The sequence below is a fragment of the Anticarsia gemmatalis genome, chromosome 20 (genome assembly GCF_050436995.1).
Source record: "Anticarsia gemmatalis isolate Benzon Research Colony breed Stoneville strain chromosome 20, ilAntGemm2 primary, whole genome shotgun sequence".
In the NCBI taxonomy this organism is placed as follows: domain Eukaryota; kingdom Metazoa; phylum Arthropoda; class Insecta; order Lepidoptera; family Erebidae; genus Anticarsia; species Anticarsia gemmatalis.
The window spans coordinates 6519680-6533528 of record NC_134764.1 but is presented as its reverse complement, the minus strand read 5'-3'; the positions used below and the strand labels follow the sequence as shown (position 1 = coordinate 6533528).

The following is a 13849-nucleotide window of genomic DNA, read 5'->3' as shown; positions in this document are numbered from 1 at the left end:
GTTAGCAATGGCACCAATATGCTTCCTTGAGGTGCGCCCAAAATTATGCGTAAAAAGTGTCTGAAATTCCTTTCTAATTGCTTTTTGAAAACCAGAGTAATTTGAGGATTTTACTACCGAATAAATGTTTATTCAATAGAACGGATTACAGATTGACTATGATTTAATTTGCTATGCCGCCCTACATAAGCCTATCAAACGCCTTCGTTAAAACTTTGTTTGAAATTAACAGCAAAATGTTGATCTGATTTATATTTTTCCAGGTTTACTGATGTTCTTCGTGGCCACATATTCGCTCCTTGGTTTCTATCTATTTTCCGAGCACGTTGATAACGGCCACTTCCAGACTATTAGCGATTCTTTCGTCAGCATGTTCGTGTTACTTACTACAGCCAAGTAAGTAACCTTTATCATTACTTTTTGAAAATTAATCGCCAAACGTACCTTTGATAAAGGTGTTTTAATTCCATCGAACTATAATTACTATACAGGGTGTAACAGACAGGCTACCGAAAACGAAAAAAAAATGATTCTAGACATGATTCTGGTGCTTATGGCGTTGAAAATTTTCATCGCTTTTTTCATGATTTTTCCGATTTTTTATGCGTTTTTTTATTTTTTTTTCGGTATTATTTCGTTAATACTACACAGTGCAACATGAATATGAGAAAAAATCCGTCATATTACTGTTTTTCACAAAAAACAGCAATGGATTAAAACAACGTATAAATTCGCTATCAGCTGTCCGCGGCCAACGACACCGCGCCGGCGGCGGCCGGCCGCGACGGTCGACGTACCTACGCGCGCCACACAGACACGATTACGCACACAGCTGTCAGCCTCACTCTCACTAGTATGCAGCGTTACTTAGTATTTGTTCTTCTATGTTAAAAATGAAAATGACATAATTATCCCGCTCTCCGATAAAAGGTACATTAATAAGATTTAAAATGTGTGATATCTTATTATTATTACACGTACAAATACATACAGAACGACAAAAAATCCTATTGATATTCTTTAGCGCTATAAAAATCTCTAATAAACAATTTAACAAGTATTGTCGCTTTGTTCTATTTGTTCTTGCAAACTTATTATTCTATTCGATATTTACACGCTCATTCATACAAGCGCGGTGCGACTCGAAAAGTAGATGGCCGTAGTGACGCGTGACGCCGCGACCGCGCGTGGATGTTACATAGATGGGATGCGACAAAATGAATGCTAAGTAATGAGTCACACCAATGAATTTTGTTATGAGCATATTTAAAAACTAGGTACTTCAAGGATAAAAAATCTGTTTTTATTTTTTTCGTATCTTCAAAAATGACCGAGATATTAAACGTCAAAGTATGGCCTTCGCGCCAAACTCCGGCGAAGCGGCCGCACGGACGTGTGACGTCATCTCACGACACTGCTATTTCGTTAGTACTTGCCGATACCTACATAGGCTCGTTGTCTCTCGCGGTTTCGCTTTAAATAATTTGTTTTGCTTATAGTGGACAAACAAAATGGTTAGAAAATATTGTATTGTTCCTATGTGTACTAACTCCAGTGAAAAAACACCCCAAAAAATGTTTTTTTCTGTACTATGTACCTAAACTGTTTTATATTTTTGCAAGAGACACCTAATCTAAAACTTAAAGCCCGGTTCAGATACTGTCAAGCGCAAATGTTAAATAGAAGTTTATTGCCTTTTGAACACTTCCTCAAGATCAAGATGCCATATCATGTTCATACCTAGCTAGCAATGAACTTCTACTAAACAGTTGATAGGTGCTATTTAATAAGCAGTTCAATGACTTCACAGGCGGCGGCGAGCCGAGCGCGGCGGTTGAGTTGGCGTTGGTTTTTTGTTTTGAAAAAAGAACTCATGTTTATTAAATCTAATAATATCAAAATTAAATTGTTTAATTAAAAGTTCTCATTACACACCCAATCATATAAGACATCCTAAAGAGTAGATTCATGCGTTCATATGATAGCCATCAACCTGACTAAAATCAGAGGCAGGGTGACAATTTTTTTTTATAATATTATATTAAAACTATGTTTTCCAAATTTACACTTGGTAGGTACGTAACACTCATTATTTGTAATGCCAGTTGTAACAAACTTTCAATTTTATTGTTAACTACACACAATAATATATTATTATTAGTAGTATACGAGTTCAACTTTCTTTACCTGGGTCTAGTTGATGATTGTGTGCGTGGCGATCGAGATCGAGGATATCTTAGTGGAGGCTTATTTTACAAAAAACACGATGATTAAATTTAAAACACATACACAGACTCTTTAAATATTAAATGCAAATCACTTTTCAAGTCAAAACTCCGCATCACCCGCAGTCAAACAAGCGTGTCTGTAGCGACGTGACGTCAGCGTATAGCGCGCGAAGCAACACAAATTTAAAAATGCAGTGAAACTTTATAACGCTGTAACTTCGGTAATTTTGACCCGATTTTGATAAAACAAAAACTATTATTATCAGCATAAGTACACAAATTTAATGCAGTATGTTTAATAGTCATATTTTGATGTGCTGGTGTGACTCATTCTCCGGGGATAATGAATTATGATAAGTTAGTTTCTCTGATAAGAATATTAATGGATATTGATTGTTATCATTGTTATGTACCTACATTTTTTATGGTTTAATTAAATAAACGTTTCGTGTTTATTTTATTTACTTTAATCTGATTTTATGTTATTAAATATCAAAGTAGGTATTTTAAACTTACATCAATAATGTTTGTAATGTTGTTCGGTATTTGAATAAAACTACAATGCAACGAGTAACAACTGTGACAAGTAAAAATAGTACCTAATGCCACATCAATATTTTATTCAATCTAATCTCTCGCTGGGATCCTAACTCGTGGCTCGTCACCAAATCGGCGGCGCGCGCACGGACGGCGCGGAGGGAGCGGGTGGCGCGGGCGAGGGGCAGCGCGAGTGAGCGGAGAGGCGCCCGCGCCGGCGGCTCTCTTTGATAGTTCGAGCAATTCGCTCGCGGAAGACGGAAGCTCTTCACCGGTGTCGTTCGTTATGTCCTATTCGTCGTGTCGTGTGTGAACTGTTGTTTATTATTACTTGTTATTGTTGCGGTTTTGAGTTGTTAGTGTTTTTATTGTTATTATTTTTGTTGTTATTGTTTTCGAAGTGTAGTTGTGTTCGTAAATAGGAAGAAATGTTGATGTGCTATGTATGGTGAAGCACGTGGAAGTGCACGGCGTGCTCTGCACCTGTACGTCCGGATCCAAAGGTACCTACTCAAACTCTCGCCATACACCAGGTAATTGCGTGTTGATAGACATTGATAACAATTCGTTTTAGCACTTTCTTATTATTGGTTACATTTTGCTATTATTGTTTGATTTCACGTAAGCCAAGTAGGTATCTACCTACTTACAATTTTACTATGAGCTATTGTAACATACGAGCGTATTTACGATACCTACCATAAACGATACATGAGATTGTTATCTAATAATACATACTAGTGAGCGCATAGACGTGGTGGTACGCGTACGTACCGCTGATTGTTGGCAGCTCCTCGCATGATCAATTATTGTATCAACCACATTGTAAAACTTTTGGCGATTGAAAAGAGTGGCCGTGAGTTTCTCGCTAGCTCTTCTCATAAGGCTCTACCCCCTTTCCGAGCTAGTGGTAGATTCAGTAATTGTAACGACTATCGTAAGTGTCAACATTTGACCTAAATGAATAAATGATTTGATTTTGATTTTGATACCTACGACGCGTCGCGACATGTCGTCGCTCAGCGCGCCGCTGCCGCCAGAAATCTCGTAGGCATGCGCGGAGATATATCGCGTTGTTCACTATACATTGAATGCTCAAAAATGACTAACTCGGGAACCAATCATTTCCGAGAAAAATGGTTGAAGTAAATTTCGCGCATTTAGTGTCACAAAATTAACACTGAAGTTTTCGGTTAACCGTCGTTTACACCCTGTATATTATTATAGATACTATATTCTGGTGTTAATTGCTTTCCAGTTTCCCTGACGTGATGATGCCATCGTACGCCAAGTCTAAATGGTACGCGGTGTTCTTCATCCTGTACATCATCACTGTGCTCTATGTACTTATGAACTTGGTAAGTTACGTCGCATACACAAAACTTTACTGATCTTTTAGTTTTACCAGCTAACCCTCGTTTTCTGAGTAGGTACATTTAGCGGTAGTTTATCTATTCAATAACGTCAAAACTCATAAAAAAACGCTGTAATAAAATATAAAATAATAATAAAATATAAAATGTACTTCAGAAACCGGGGGTAAATGCTGCGCCTAGGAATAGACGGCGTATTTATATCATCGAAATGGTGTTACTTTCAACTTGCCATGTTTTGCTACCACGCGCTATAAATAGTCGTAGTATTTTGTGTATTATCAAAATACCGTATCAAACAGCTGCGTAAGAATGCAAGTCACTGATGATCCTAATTATGAATTTTATACAAGGCTCTCTACTTAGTTTCTGGACTTTACCAGAATTTTAATCTATGTTTGGAATGAAAACTTAGCTTTAAAGTTGTGTCCCTCTTCTTGCAGATGTTGGCCGTGGTGTACGAGACGTTCACGCGCATCGAACGCGAGAAGTGTCGCGCATTGTTGCTGCACCGTCGTCGTGCTGCGCGTCACGCCTTCCGCCTGCTGGTGTCACGTCGTGCGCCACATGCTGTTCGTCTGCGACATTTTGCTGGACTCATGCGCCACTACGCGCCACACTACAGTTAGTATTGATACTAGATATAGTTGTTGCCAAACAACTTGAACACTAGTAGATGTTATAGAAAACAAGATGAACGTAGACCCAGTACGACTCTCGGTTGACTGCTCTACCAATCGGCCAATCGAAGCCATTCGCGCCCTCCAATTCTTTCCCGAGCGGATTTAAAAGTCGTTCATTATGATGTAGCAAAATTGTTTGTGTTTGACAGCACATATTCCGCATGCCTTTCAGAGCAGAGATAACGATCACATGAAAGAAACATAACATGTGTAATAGTATTGTATTTTCAAGGCCCATGTTGGATCGGTAATCTGAACTAATATGGCATGTTGCAGGTAGCCTGGACGTGTACCTGATGTTCAAGCAGCTGAACCAGTCGTCGTCGGGCGGGCTGTCGCGCGGCGAGTTCGCCAACCTGTACGAGGTGTTCGCGCTGCGCTGGGCGGGGCAGCAGTCGCGCGCGCCGTGGTACGCGCAGTCGCCGCTCGAGCCGCTCGGCCGGGCCGCCGCTGCTGCCGTGCGCTGGCCTTACTTCGAATACCTTATCTGTAAGCATCTTTAATTATTTTTATGTCTTTTGTAATGGACAAAAACATTGAGAAGAAACGAGCTTTATTATTGAAGGTAGACAGTTTTTGCATCCCAAATCAAAAGGTCTCTGTAGTTTAAGTATTGTGATCGCGAAATGTAAAAATAATAATATGACAGCCACAAAAATAAGCTAGAATCACAAAAAATAATTATCCCCAGAAATTGCTTTTTTTGCCTCCATTTCAATATGAAGGGTACCTAAAGGTACATAAAGTGTGATATTGTTTGTTGCAGATGCTCTTATAGTGGGTAACGGAGTAGCGCTGGTGCTGCGCGTGTGCGAGGCGGCGGGAGACTTGCAGGACAGCGCCAGACTGCTGTGTGCCTCTTGGGACACGTGGCTGTTCCTTACACGTAAGTGTATCTTAATAACGTAGCTCTAAGTGCCGATGTCAGAGACTTTGGATCCGGATTATCCACTTAATGATTAACTATACTATGGAATTACGAAACGTGACGGAAGCGTGTAAAGTTTTAACCATAAATTGCAAATCTTACTAATGGCTTACCTAACGAGGAACTTCCAAATCAATTTTGAAGCATTAAATTGCGTCATACCTGCGTGGCAAGAGACTCAAAAATTTTACGTAATTCATGCGACTTTTATATCTAAGAAGATATACCTAAATAACGTTATATAGACTATAGTTACGACTGATTATTATTGATTATTATTATAGTTATGACATAATTTCCCAGTGTTCCTGCTCGAGGCGGCGCTACGTATGATGGCGTCAGGCCTGGGCGCGTACCTGGAGAGCGGCTGGAACGTGTTCGACCTCAGCGTCACGCTGCTCGCGCTCATGGGCGCCGTGCTGCTCAGCATTGCACCCACGCTGTTCATTGTCGTTATATTCAGGCCGTTGAGGTAAGAAATGTAGGTCTTTGAAGAAATTGCCATGGTGATGTATGGGCAAAGGTCAGTTTTTTTGTCTCGATCTTTAACAAGCGGTCACTCAACTCACTCAATCTATTTAATTACGTTTGACCGACTGAGTAATGCAGTAGCGCAATTTTCTGTGGTCGATTCTAGCAACTAGCGAGCGTTTGATAATTAAAATGACTTAAAGAATAGTTCTGGCCAAATGCGACAGGGGCGCTGATAAATAGTTCATTATGTATTAGGCGATAGTGGTAAGAAAACCTTTATCGCATTTCTTTTATTGTTTTATGCTTAATTTCCTACCCCTTATACCATGGAGACAGTGACGAACCATGTCAACCTTGATTATAATCATGGCAAATCATGGCAACCTTGATTATAAGGTGACAAAAATATAATATATTTATGCAATAATGTTACATTACAGATTGATGCGTCTATACAAGTTAAAGAAGCGTTACCGCGACGTGTTCGGCACGCTGGTGCTGCTGTCCCCGCTCATGTCCTCCGCTGGCTGCGTGATGCTCGTCATGTACTACTTCTTCGCCATCATCGGCATGGAGCTGTTCGCGTCCTACGATCTCAGGAACTGTTGTGTGTGAGTAACATCTACTAATCCTTTAGTTAGATGGTTCCTCGGTCAACCCTGTTTAATTTAGTTTGTAGCAAACGCCAAGTATCTTTGTGTCTCTAAATATAACCGCTAGCCGCTGCAAAAGGAGTGCGAGTGATAAAGACCTAACAATGACAACGTCGATCTATTCCACCACCTGCACTCTTTCCTTCACAACGGCCTGATCACGACGCTATTTGATCCATATATACCTTTATATACTTTTAATGTATAGTTGAAAAGTTTGTTTAAACGCGCTATTTACTTATGAGTAAATACAAGTGAAATTTAAAGCCAATGTCCACGCGGCAGTTTGATAAAAATAGGTTGCAGATTGATTAATAACGTCCCTCTTATTCCAGTAACACGACAGTGGAAGACTTCTACAAGTACTCACTGAACAGCTCCACGGCGCTGGGCTACTACTACTTGAACAACTTCGAGAACATCGTGACGAGCGGCGTGACGCTGTTCGAGCTGACCGTCGTCAACAACTGGTTCATACTCATGAACGCGTACGCCACCGTGTCCGGACAGTTCAGCAGGATATATTTTATGGTGAGGGATTATTTCGTGAGCTATCAGATACTTAGAACTAGTTTCACTACTTCAAGATAACAGTCAGATGGATTAATCAGATGGAAAGCCAATTTATTTAGCAGATAGGTTATCTAATACTTAATCATAAGCGAAACGGGACCTTTATCTTCTTACGGTCGGTTCATTGCGCTTTACAGTTTGAAAAAATGCCGACAGCTAGTTAGGCTTGGTTAGTCCATAGTGGTAGGAAATAGCCCTTCAGGGATATTTAGATGGAAATAACAAATTGAATGATTCCAGGTTTTTATTCAGAAAGTTCCTATAAAAATGAAGAAACTCTCACTTTCTTAAGACGTAACGATAAGCACTCGCTTAGACCATTATTGAAGACTATGTTATAAGAGTAAATAAATGAGCATCTTTATTTGATTTTCAGGTATTCTATCTATTCACGATGGTCGTATTGACTATCGTGGTGGCGAGTGTACTGGAGGCGTTCCGATTTAGGATACAGTACAAACGTAGCACTACCAAGAGAGATGGTGAGTAAGAATAAATATCGTAACAATGCCGTTACACGTTAATACAGTTTTTAACAAGCGATTTTGAGCGATAATTTTTACTAAAATATGAGTATAAATTGACAACTTACAATTCGGAGCAATCACGTCGAGTATAAATGGCATCTCGATGGAGTAAAACGTATGAAAACAAAAGCCAAGTCCTTTTTCTCTTGATGATTGTATTTCTACATTGTTTTCAGAGGAGAAACTGTTGCACGAGGAGGTGCACACGAGCTGGGAGGAGGCCCAAAGACTGGGCGCCAGTGGAAGCCTGGCCGATGAGCTCAGGCCACATCTCCCGCCTGGCGTAAGTTCAATTTCATCTGAAACTATTACTATCCCACTGCTAGTCATGGTATTTTTTCCAGAGTGGGAGTTTTAAGTTCAGATTTTTTTATCTTCTGGACATATAACGCATATAATGGTGCTATAGCTTACTTTAACAAACACTTGGGAATTAATATCTTTACTAATGAACTCCTGAGGGTTCATAATCGATTAGAGAACCCCAAGTTTTATAAGAAATAAACATCAAAATATGTAAACGATTTTATACAGAGACACTTAAATTACATTTAGTTAATGAATGTTTTATACTCAAGATGTTTTTGTTTACTTGCAGTCAGAGGTAACGTTCATCGGCTCCCGTCCACGGACGAAGGAGGTCCTGCAAAGACGCATGTACCAGACTGACATACAAAAGTGGCTCGCTGAAGAAGACGAGAATGAAGGTTCGTTACATTACACATCATTATACTCTCTGCCTAATAAAAAAGTAGTTAAACCACATCATCAGCCTACTCTTTATTGCTACTATGTTGGAGTCGGCTTCTTGTCTCACCGGATGCAGCTGGATACCAGTATTTTATATGGAGCGACTGCTTATTGGACCTCCGCAACCTTTTTTTTTTTTTTTTTTTTTACTTGGTTAATGCATGAAATTGCATCCCCAGCGCCCGGGGGAGCGCTGGGGTATGTGGGGCTCTCCGAACCAGAAGAGCTAGGCCTACCCACTAAACCACCAAGGTGTTGCCTCCTCCTCGCCGCATAGTGCCGAGGCCACGGGAACGCCTTTAGGCACACATCCGCGACCCCGACGCGGCCGTCCACAATGTGGACTCCTCCACAGTGTGGGACGACGCCCCAACACACGGGTGCCGTCCCCCCACTATGCCCCCTTGTGCAATGGCCGGAAAACTTCCCCGAGTTCGCCAGCCAGGGGGCTGGACCTCCGCAACCTAGTTACCTGGGTTATAACACCATACCCTTCGGTACGACTGCTTGTCAGATATTACATATAGAGGCCCTCCGAAACACGGAGGAACTCTATATGTGTAAGATGGTCACCCATCCACAGAATAACCTCGGCAAGTGTAGCTTAACCTTAGAGATTGATCCGAATCTTAATACTTATTTCAACTTTTATTTCCAGGTGTACCACCGTCAACAACAATAACTTCAAGCGAGGACCCACTGTCACCGCCACTCATCCACCAGCCTGACGCTGAAACCAACCATCAGATGAGAACAGGCTACCAATTGTAGAACATAATCCAATTAGCCCTGTACCAGAGGCTAATGTTCATCTGGGACGCTCTCAAGAGCTTATGATGGGCTATATGAGGATGGGCCTTAAGTTGGCTAGCTTAAGCCAGATACTTCCCGCAAGACTTAAAGTACTGGCTATTAATATTATTTCTTGAAAAATAACCCGGACACGAAACAAGTTTTATTTTTCTTGAGAGCGTTTAATGTTTTTGAACGGACAATGACCTTAGTCTAAATGTGATTTTAAAACTGGTGTTGTATCGCTGAACTATTCCCAAATAGCTTTTAGCAGGTTTAATCGTTACTATGAATTAAAAGAATTTAATAGTGTAGTCGTGAGTAGGTAACTAAATGTCAATAGTTTCGATTTACTTAGGAACCGTGTAGACCTCGTAACGATCCTAGCCCACCAGCTATTTGTCGTCTGCCAGTTAGTAAGACTATTGTATTGTATAGCGTGAGTGTATACTAATAGTATTGGAAATAACATCTGTGATAGAATGAACTACTGACATGAGTATTAAATTGGAATGTACAGGCAGTTACGAAATGTATAAATAGTTAAAATGGCGAGACTTTTGGACTGAATTCCATTGTCAGATAAATAAAATCGAGTAAGAATTTTGTCATTTTTTACAGATAGTAGAGAACTGCAATTTTTTACTTGAATATGTTTATTTGATGAAGGAAAAATCAGCCAGTAGACGTATTTTCAAGTCTTGGTATTTCGTGTAGCTTATAATATTTATTGAATTAGAATAGGCTGAATGCCTCTGAGTTGTAGTTTACACGTTTTTTTGTAGACTAGTTGTGAACAAGGCATGTTTTAATCGTAATTTTCTTTGGTTGTATTGTTTTATTATAAACCAAACAAGCAGTGCATTATTCTAAAGTACAGTTAAGATATACCTAAGAGTATTTCAGTGGTTGATAATGATAATAATTATGAAATAAGTACATTCTTGTCTCCTTTTACTCACTGACTGTTAACCTTTTGTAGAATTGATAATATAATATTTATGAAAGAAATAAATCGCCTTCGTAGATTTAGATAGATGTGTATTTTAACGGCCAAATGAAGTCATAGCCACCTTATAAAAAACCTATTTTAACTACTTACATGTGCTGTCTTTTTCACTCACTGTATTAATCAGAGTAACCAACGGTAAATTACCTAAAAAACTTAAACTCAATATTTCATTTCTCAATGTATAAGGTGGTAAATGTTAAAGGCATTAAAATACGAGAAGCAATTAATTTTATGTAAAATACGTAGCTATTCGTCTACTGTATAAGAAATCTGATGGTCAGTTTACTATTTACGTTGTTGACAGCTCTACTTTTAAGTTTTTTTACAGACAATATTCATCTACTTACATAATGGCCAATAAGTGTAATTTTTATTATTAGTCTTGGCAACCCAGGCAAGTTCTCAAAGTATACGGGTAAGCCTGCACTTACAAGTGGCTTGCTTAGCGTCTGAGGGTTAGCGAGTTGATTTGTCGCCTTGCTTTACTAAGAGAACGTCATTAGACTCTAGGCAATAAGGAAACTACTCGTTAGTGCGATACTTAATACGAATGTATAAGGCATAATAATTATGCCTAAAGGTGACGGAATTTCTTCATACAATTTTTGTATATGCCTTGTATAATATCTGCGTCATAAGATAATAATAAAATTATACTCATTGGCCTATCAGTATATTTTAGTGACGCAGCTTAAATATGTTCTAAGTATGATAACCAAAGATGTATTTATGGCCATTTAATTTGCCATTTAAGTACTACAAGCGATATTATCTATTTAGAATGTGCATAGTTTATATTGACATCGGGACGGCTGTATGAGGCAGTTAATTTTAACTTAATGCTACTGTAAATAACATTCTTATTATTGGTGTAATTCATCATAGGATGTTTAAATAATAAATGCCAATATACTTGTCTATCGTGAACATTATTGTCACGCAGTGTTGTCAATTCTGCGAATATCTCCCTAAATAGAGGGAAGTTATTATTTAACGTGCAGTGTATCTACTTGATGATACACGCTTTTTTTTCTTGTAATTAGGTATAGCAAAAGCATAAAGCATTATTATTAGGATATTTTTGGGATATGAAGTTTTGACATTAATCTTGCATCTTGTTTTGTATAATGTGAAAGAAGTTAAAATTAACTGTCTCACGAGATCAAATAACATCTAAAGATTGATTTATATAGGTAAATAGTAGACAAAATAGTCATAAATGTGATAACTAAAAGTATGGACCATAAATCGAATTATTATTATCTATTAATTATTTACATGCTGTATTTAATTTAGTTGAACCAAAAATTACGTTGTGATTCTTTTGACAGCTTTTTTTTCTCATTTTGAAGTATTATGAAGATTTCATGTATTATTTTTAAGTGTAAGTAAAATTATGAATCGTTATTCCCTAACTCATTTTATGGCAGGATATGAGTGCGTTGATTGGATGTGTAAAACAGATTGAGAACATTTTAAAATATAATATTTCTATGGGTCCCTCTGTCCAGTGTGTTAAACAGATAATGCCGATGGAATAGTCCATAATATATTAAGTCACAATAATTGAAGTTCATACTATAGTTTAATAGTAAATCTATAAATGTCCATGTAAGATACAGAACAATATAATAAATGTAAATAATGTCACAAGAATATAATTACAAACTTGCAATATTGTATATCTGTTAGAAAATGCAAAGATTAACTTGTAAGATATCTCAGTGTTATAGTCTTATAGAAATCCCGATGCCCCACGTCCAATACATAGGTAGCTGAACTTAATCTGTGAAAAAATATGTGTGGATCTGTGAAATTTCATATTTTTAAAAACAAAGTCTAAACCAGATTCTAAGCTAATTGTAAAAAGGGTCGAGGGCGACATTAAGATTTTTAAATTTTCGTGCCTGCATGGTTTGATAGCATATGCGACAGATCAAAGGATATCGCATTCGGCTTAGACGCTCGGGTAAATGTTTATCTTACTGCTATTTGGTTTTCTATTTTCTGTTGAAATATTCTTAATGCGTGGCTGTATTTCACAAACCTTTGCCATTATAATGGTATTGAAATGTTATATTATTATCAGGTTCACATATATTTTTGACAGATTCTAAATAGAGAAAATGTGTTTTAGTGTGATGATGTTGTAAATTGTTTCACATTAGATATTATTGATACAGTGTGCGCTAAATGGAGGTATGATATTAATGGTGCTTTCGCTTGTATGATCGACTGGATATTAGGCAATTAATAGTTTAATAATTAATTAAGAATGTCTTGTTTCTTCATTTTAATGTATCTATTCATCCGCGCCAATTTTGCTTGTTCTTTTAAGCAAATAATATATTTCTAAAATTGATTTTGTAAAATTCAAATAGTTAATGTTTTTTTTTTCTTAATATTCCAGGCTCTTCATTCCATACATTATTCCAAGAACAAATTTATATTTTTTTATTCTCAAATTGCATGGTCTTCCATATGTATTTTTTTATTCCTTTAATTCGAAATATGATTTATATTCGTGTTGTAGATTTAATTGTGATTTTGTTACTATCGTATAAGTTTTAAATAAATCAAGCTAATTGAGAATTTATACTCAGTATTGGGACGCGAACAAAGAATAAATTATACTTATGCTTTATAAACTTGGCCACAAAAAAATACAATTCGTTAAATGACAATTGCTGACATATTGTAATGCAATCAATGAATAAAACGAACGTAACAATTACTAATTCACGCATAAAATTTTCCCACGACGACATTTATATTTTCTACAATACGCAGCCATTTATGTATGTCCCATGCGACAAATTTTCCGTTATCAAAGCGGGAGTTATTTCGAATTAAATGATAAATCCTACACAGTTATGTACATAAAACAATTATAATTGTATTGAATTAAATTAGAACTTTACTGCGCGAAGAAGTCGGGGAGAGATTTCTTTTGTTGTTGTGGCCAAGCTGAATAAAATCTCTAAACTTACTTTTCTTTGATAATTAGATAGCTAATCTATGTATGTATAAATTGGAATCTTGTATACCTTTGTTTATAATAACAGTATTAGATGATCGGTTGCGCCACAAGCTTTAGTATTATTTAGAGCTCATCACTTTGTTGACAAGCAACTGTAGACTAATGTATTTATAATTTATTATGAATAAATGCACTTTTAAGTACATACTTACTGTTTTATTACTACCTGTTACATGTGATTTACATGTGCTAATAGAAAAAACACATAGAACAGAAGAGTAAGTGTACATTAGTAACACACCGGGCGAAATTAATCGAGATATTATTATCTATTTATGG

At 37.5% G+C, this 13849-nt stretch overlaps 1 protein-coding gene across 4 annotated transcripts in view; it reads left to right on the top strand.

Annotated features, from left to right (window-relative positions):
• Positions 1–13715, top strand: part of LOC142981610 (two pore calcium channel protein 1-like) — a 39838-nt gene extending 26123 nt beyond the window's left edge. For all 4 annotated transcript variants that reach the window (XM_076127626.1, XM_076127629.1, XM_076127625.1 and 1 more), the window contains exons 6-17: positions 264–396; positions 4024–4123; positions 4582–4762; positions 5098–5310; positions 5588–5707; positions 6053–6221; positions 6664–6834; positions 7212–7407; positions 7826–7931; positions 8153–8259; positions 8575–8683; positions 9385–13715. In XM_076127626.1, the coding sequence (XP_075983741.1) occupies positions 264–396; positions 4024–4123; positions 4582–4762; positions 5098–5310; positions 5588–5707; positions 6053–6221; positions 6664–6834; positions 7212–7407; positions 7826–7931; positions 8153–8259; positions 8575–8683; positions 9385–9497 (1718 nt within the window). In that variant the 3' untranslated portion in view covers positions 9498–13715. The remainder of the gene's footprint in view (positions 1–263; positions 397–4023; positions 4124–4581; positions 4763–5097; positions 5311–5587; positions 5708–6052; positions 6222–6663; positions 6835–7211; positions 7408–7825; positions 7932–8152; positions 8260–8574; positions 8684–9384) is intronic.
• The last annotated feature ends 134 nt before the right edge of the window (positions 13716–13849 follow it).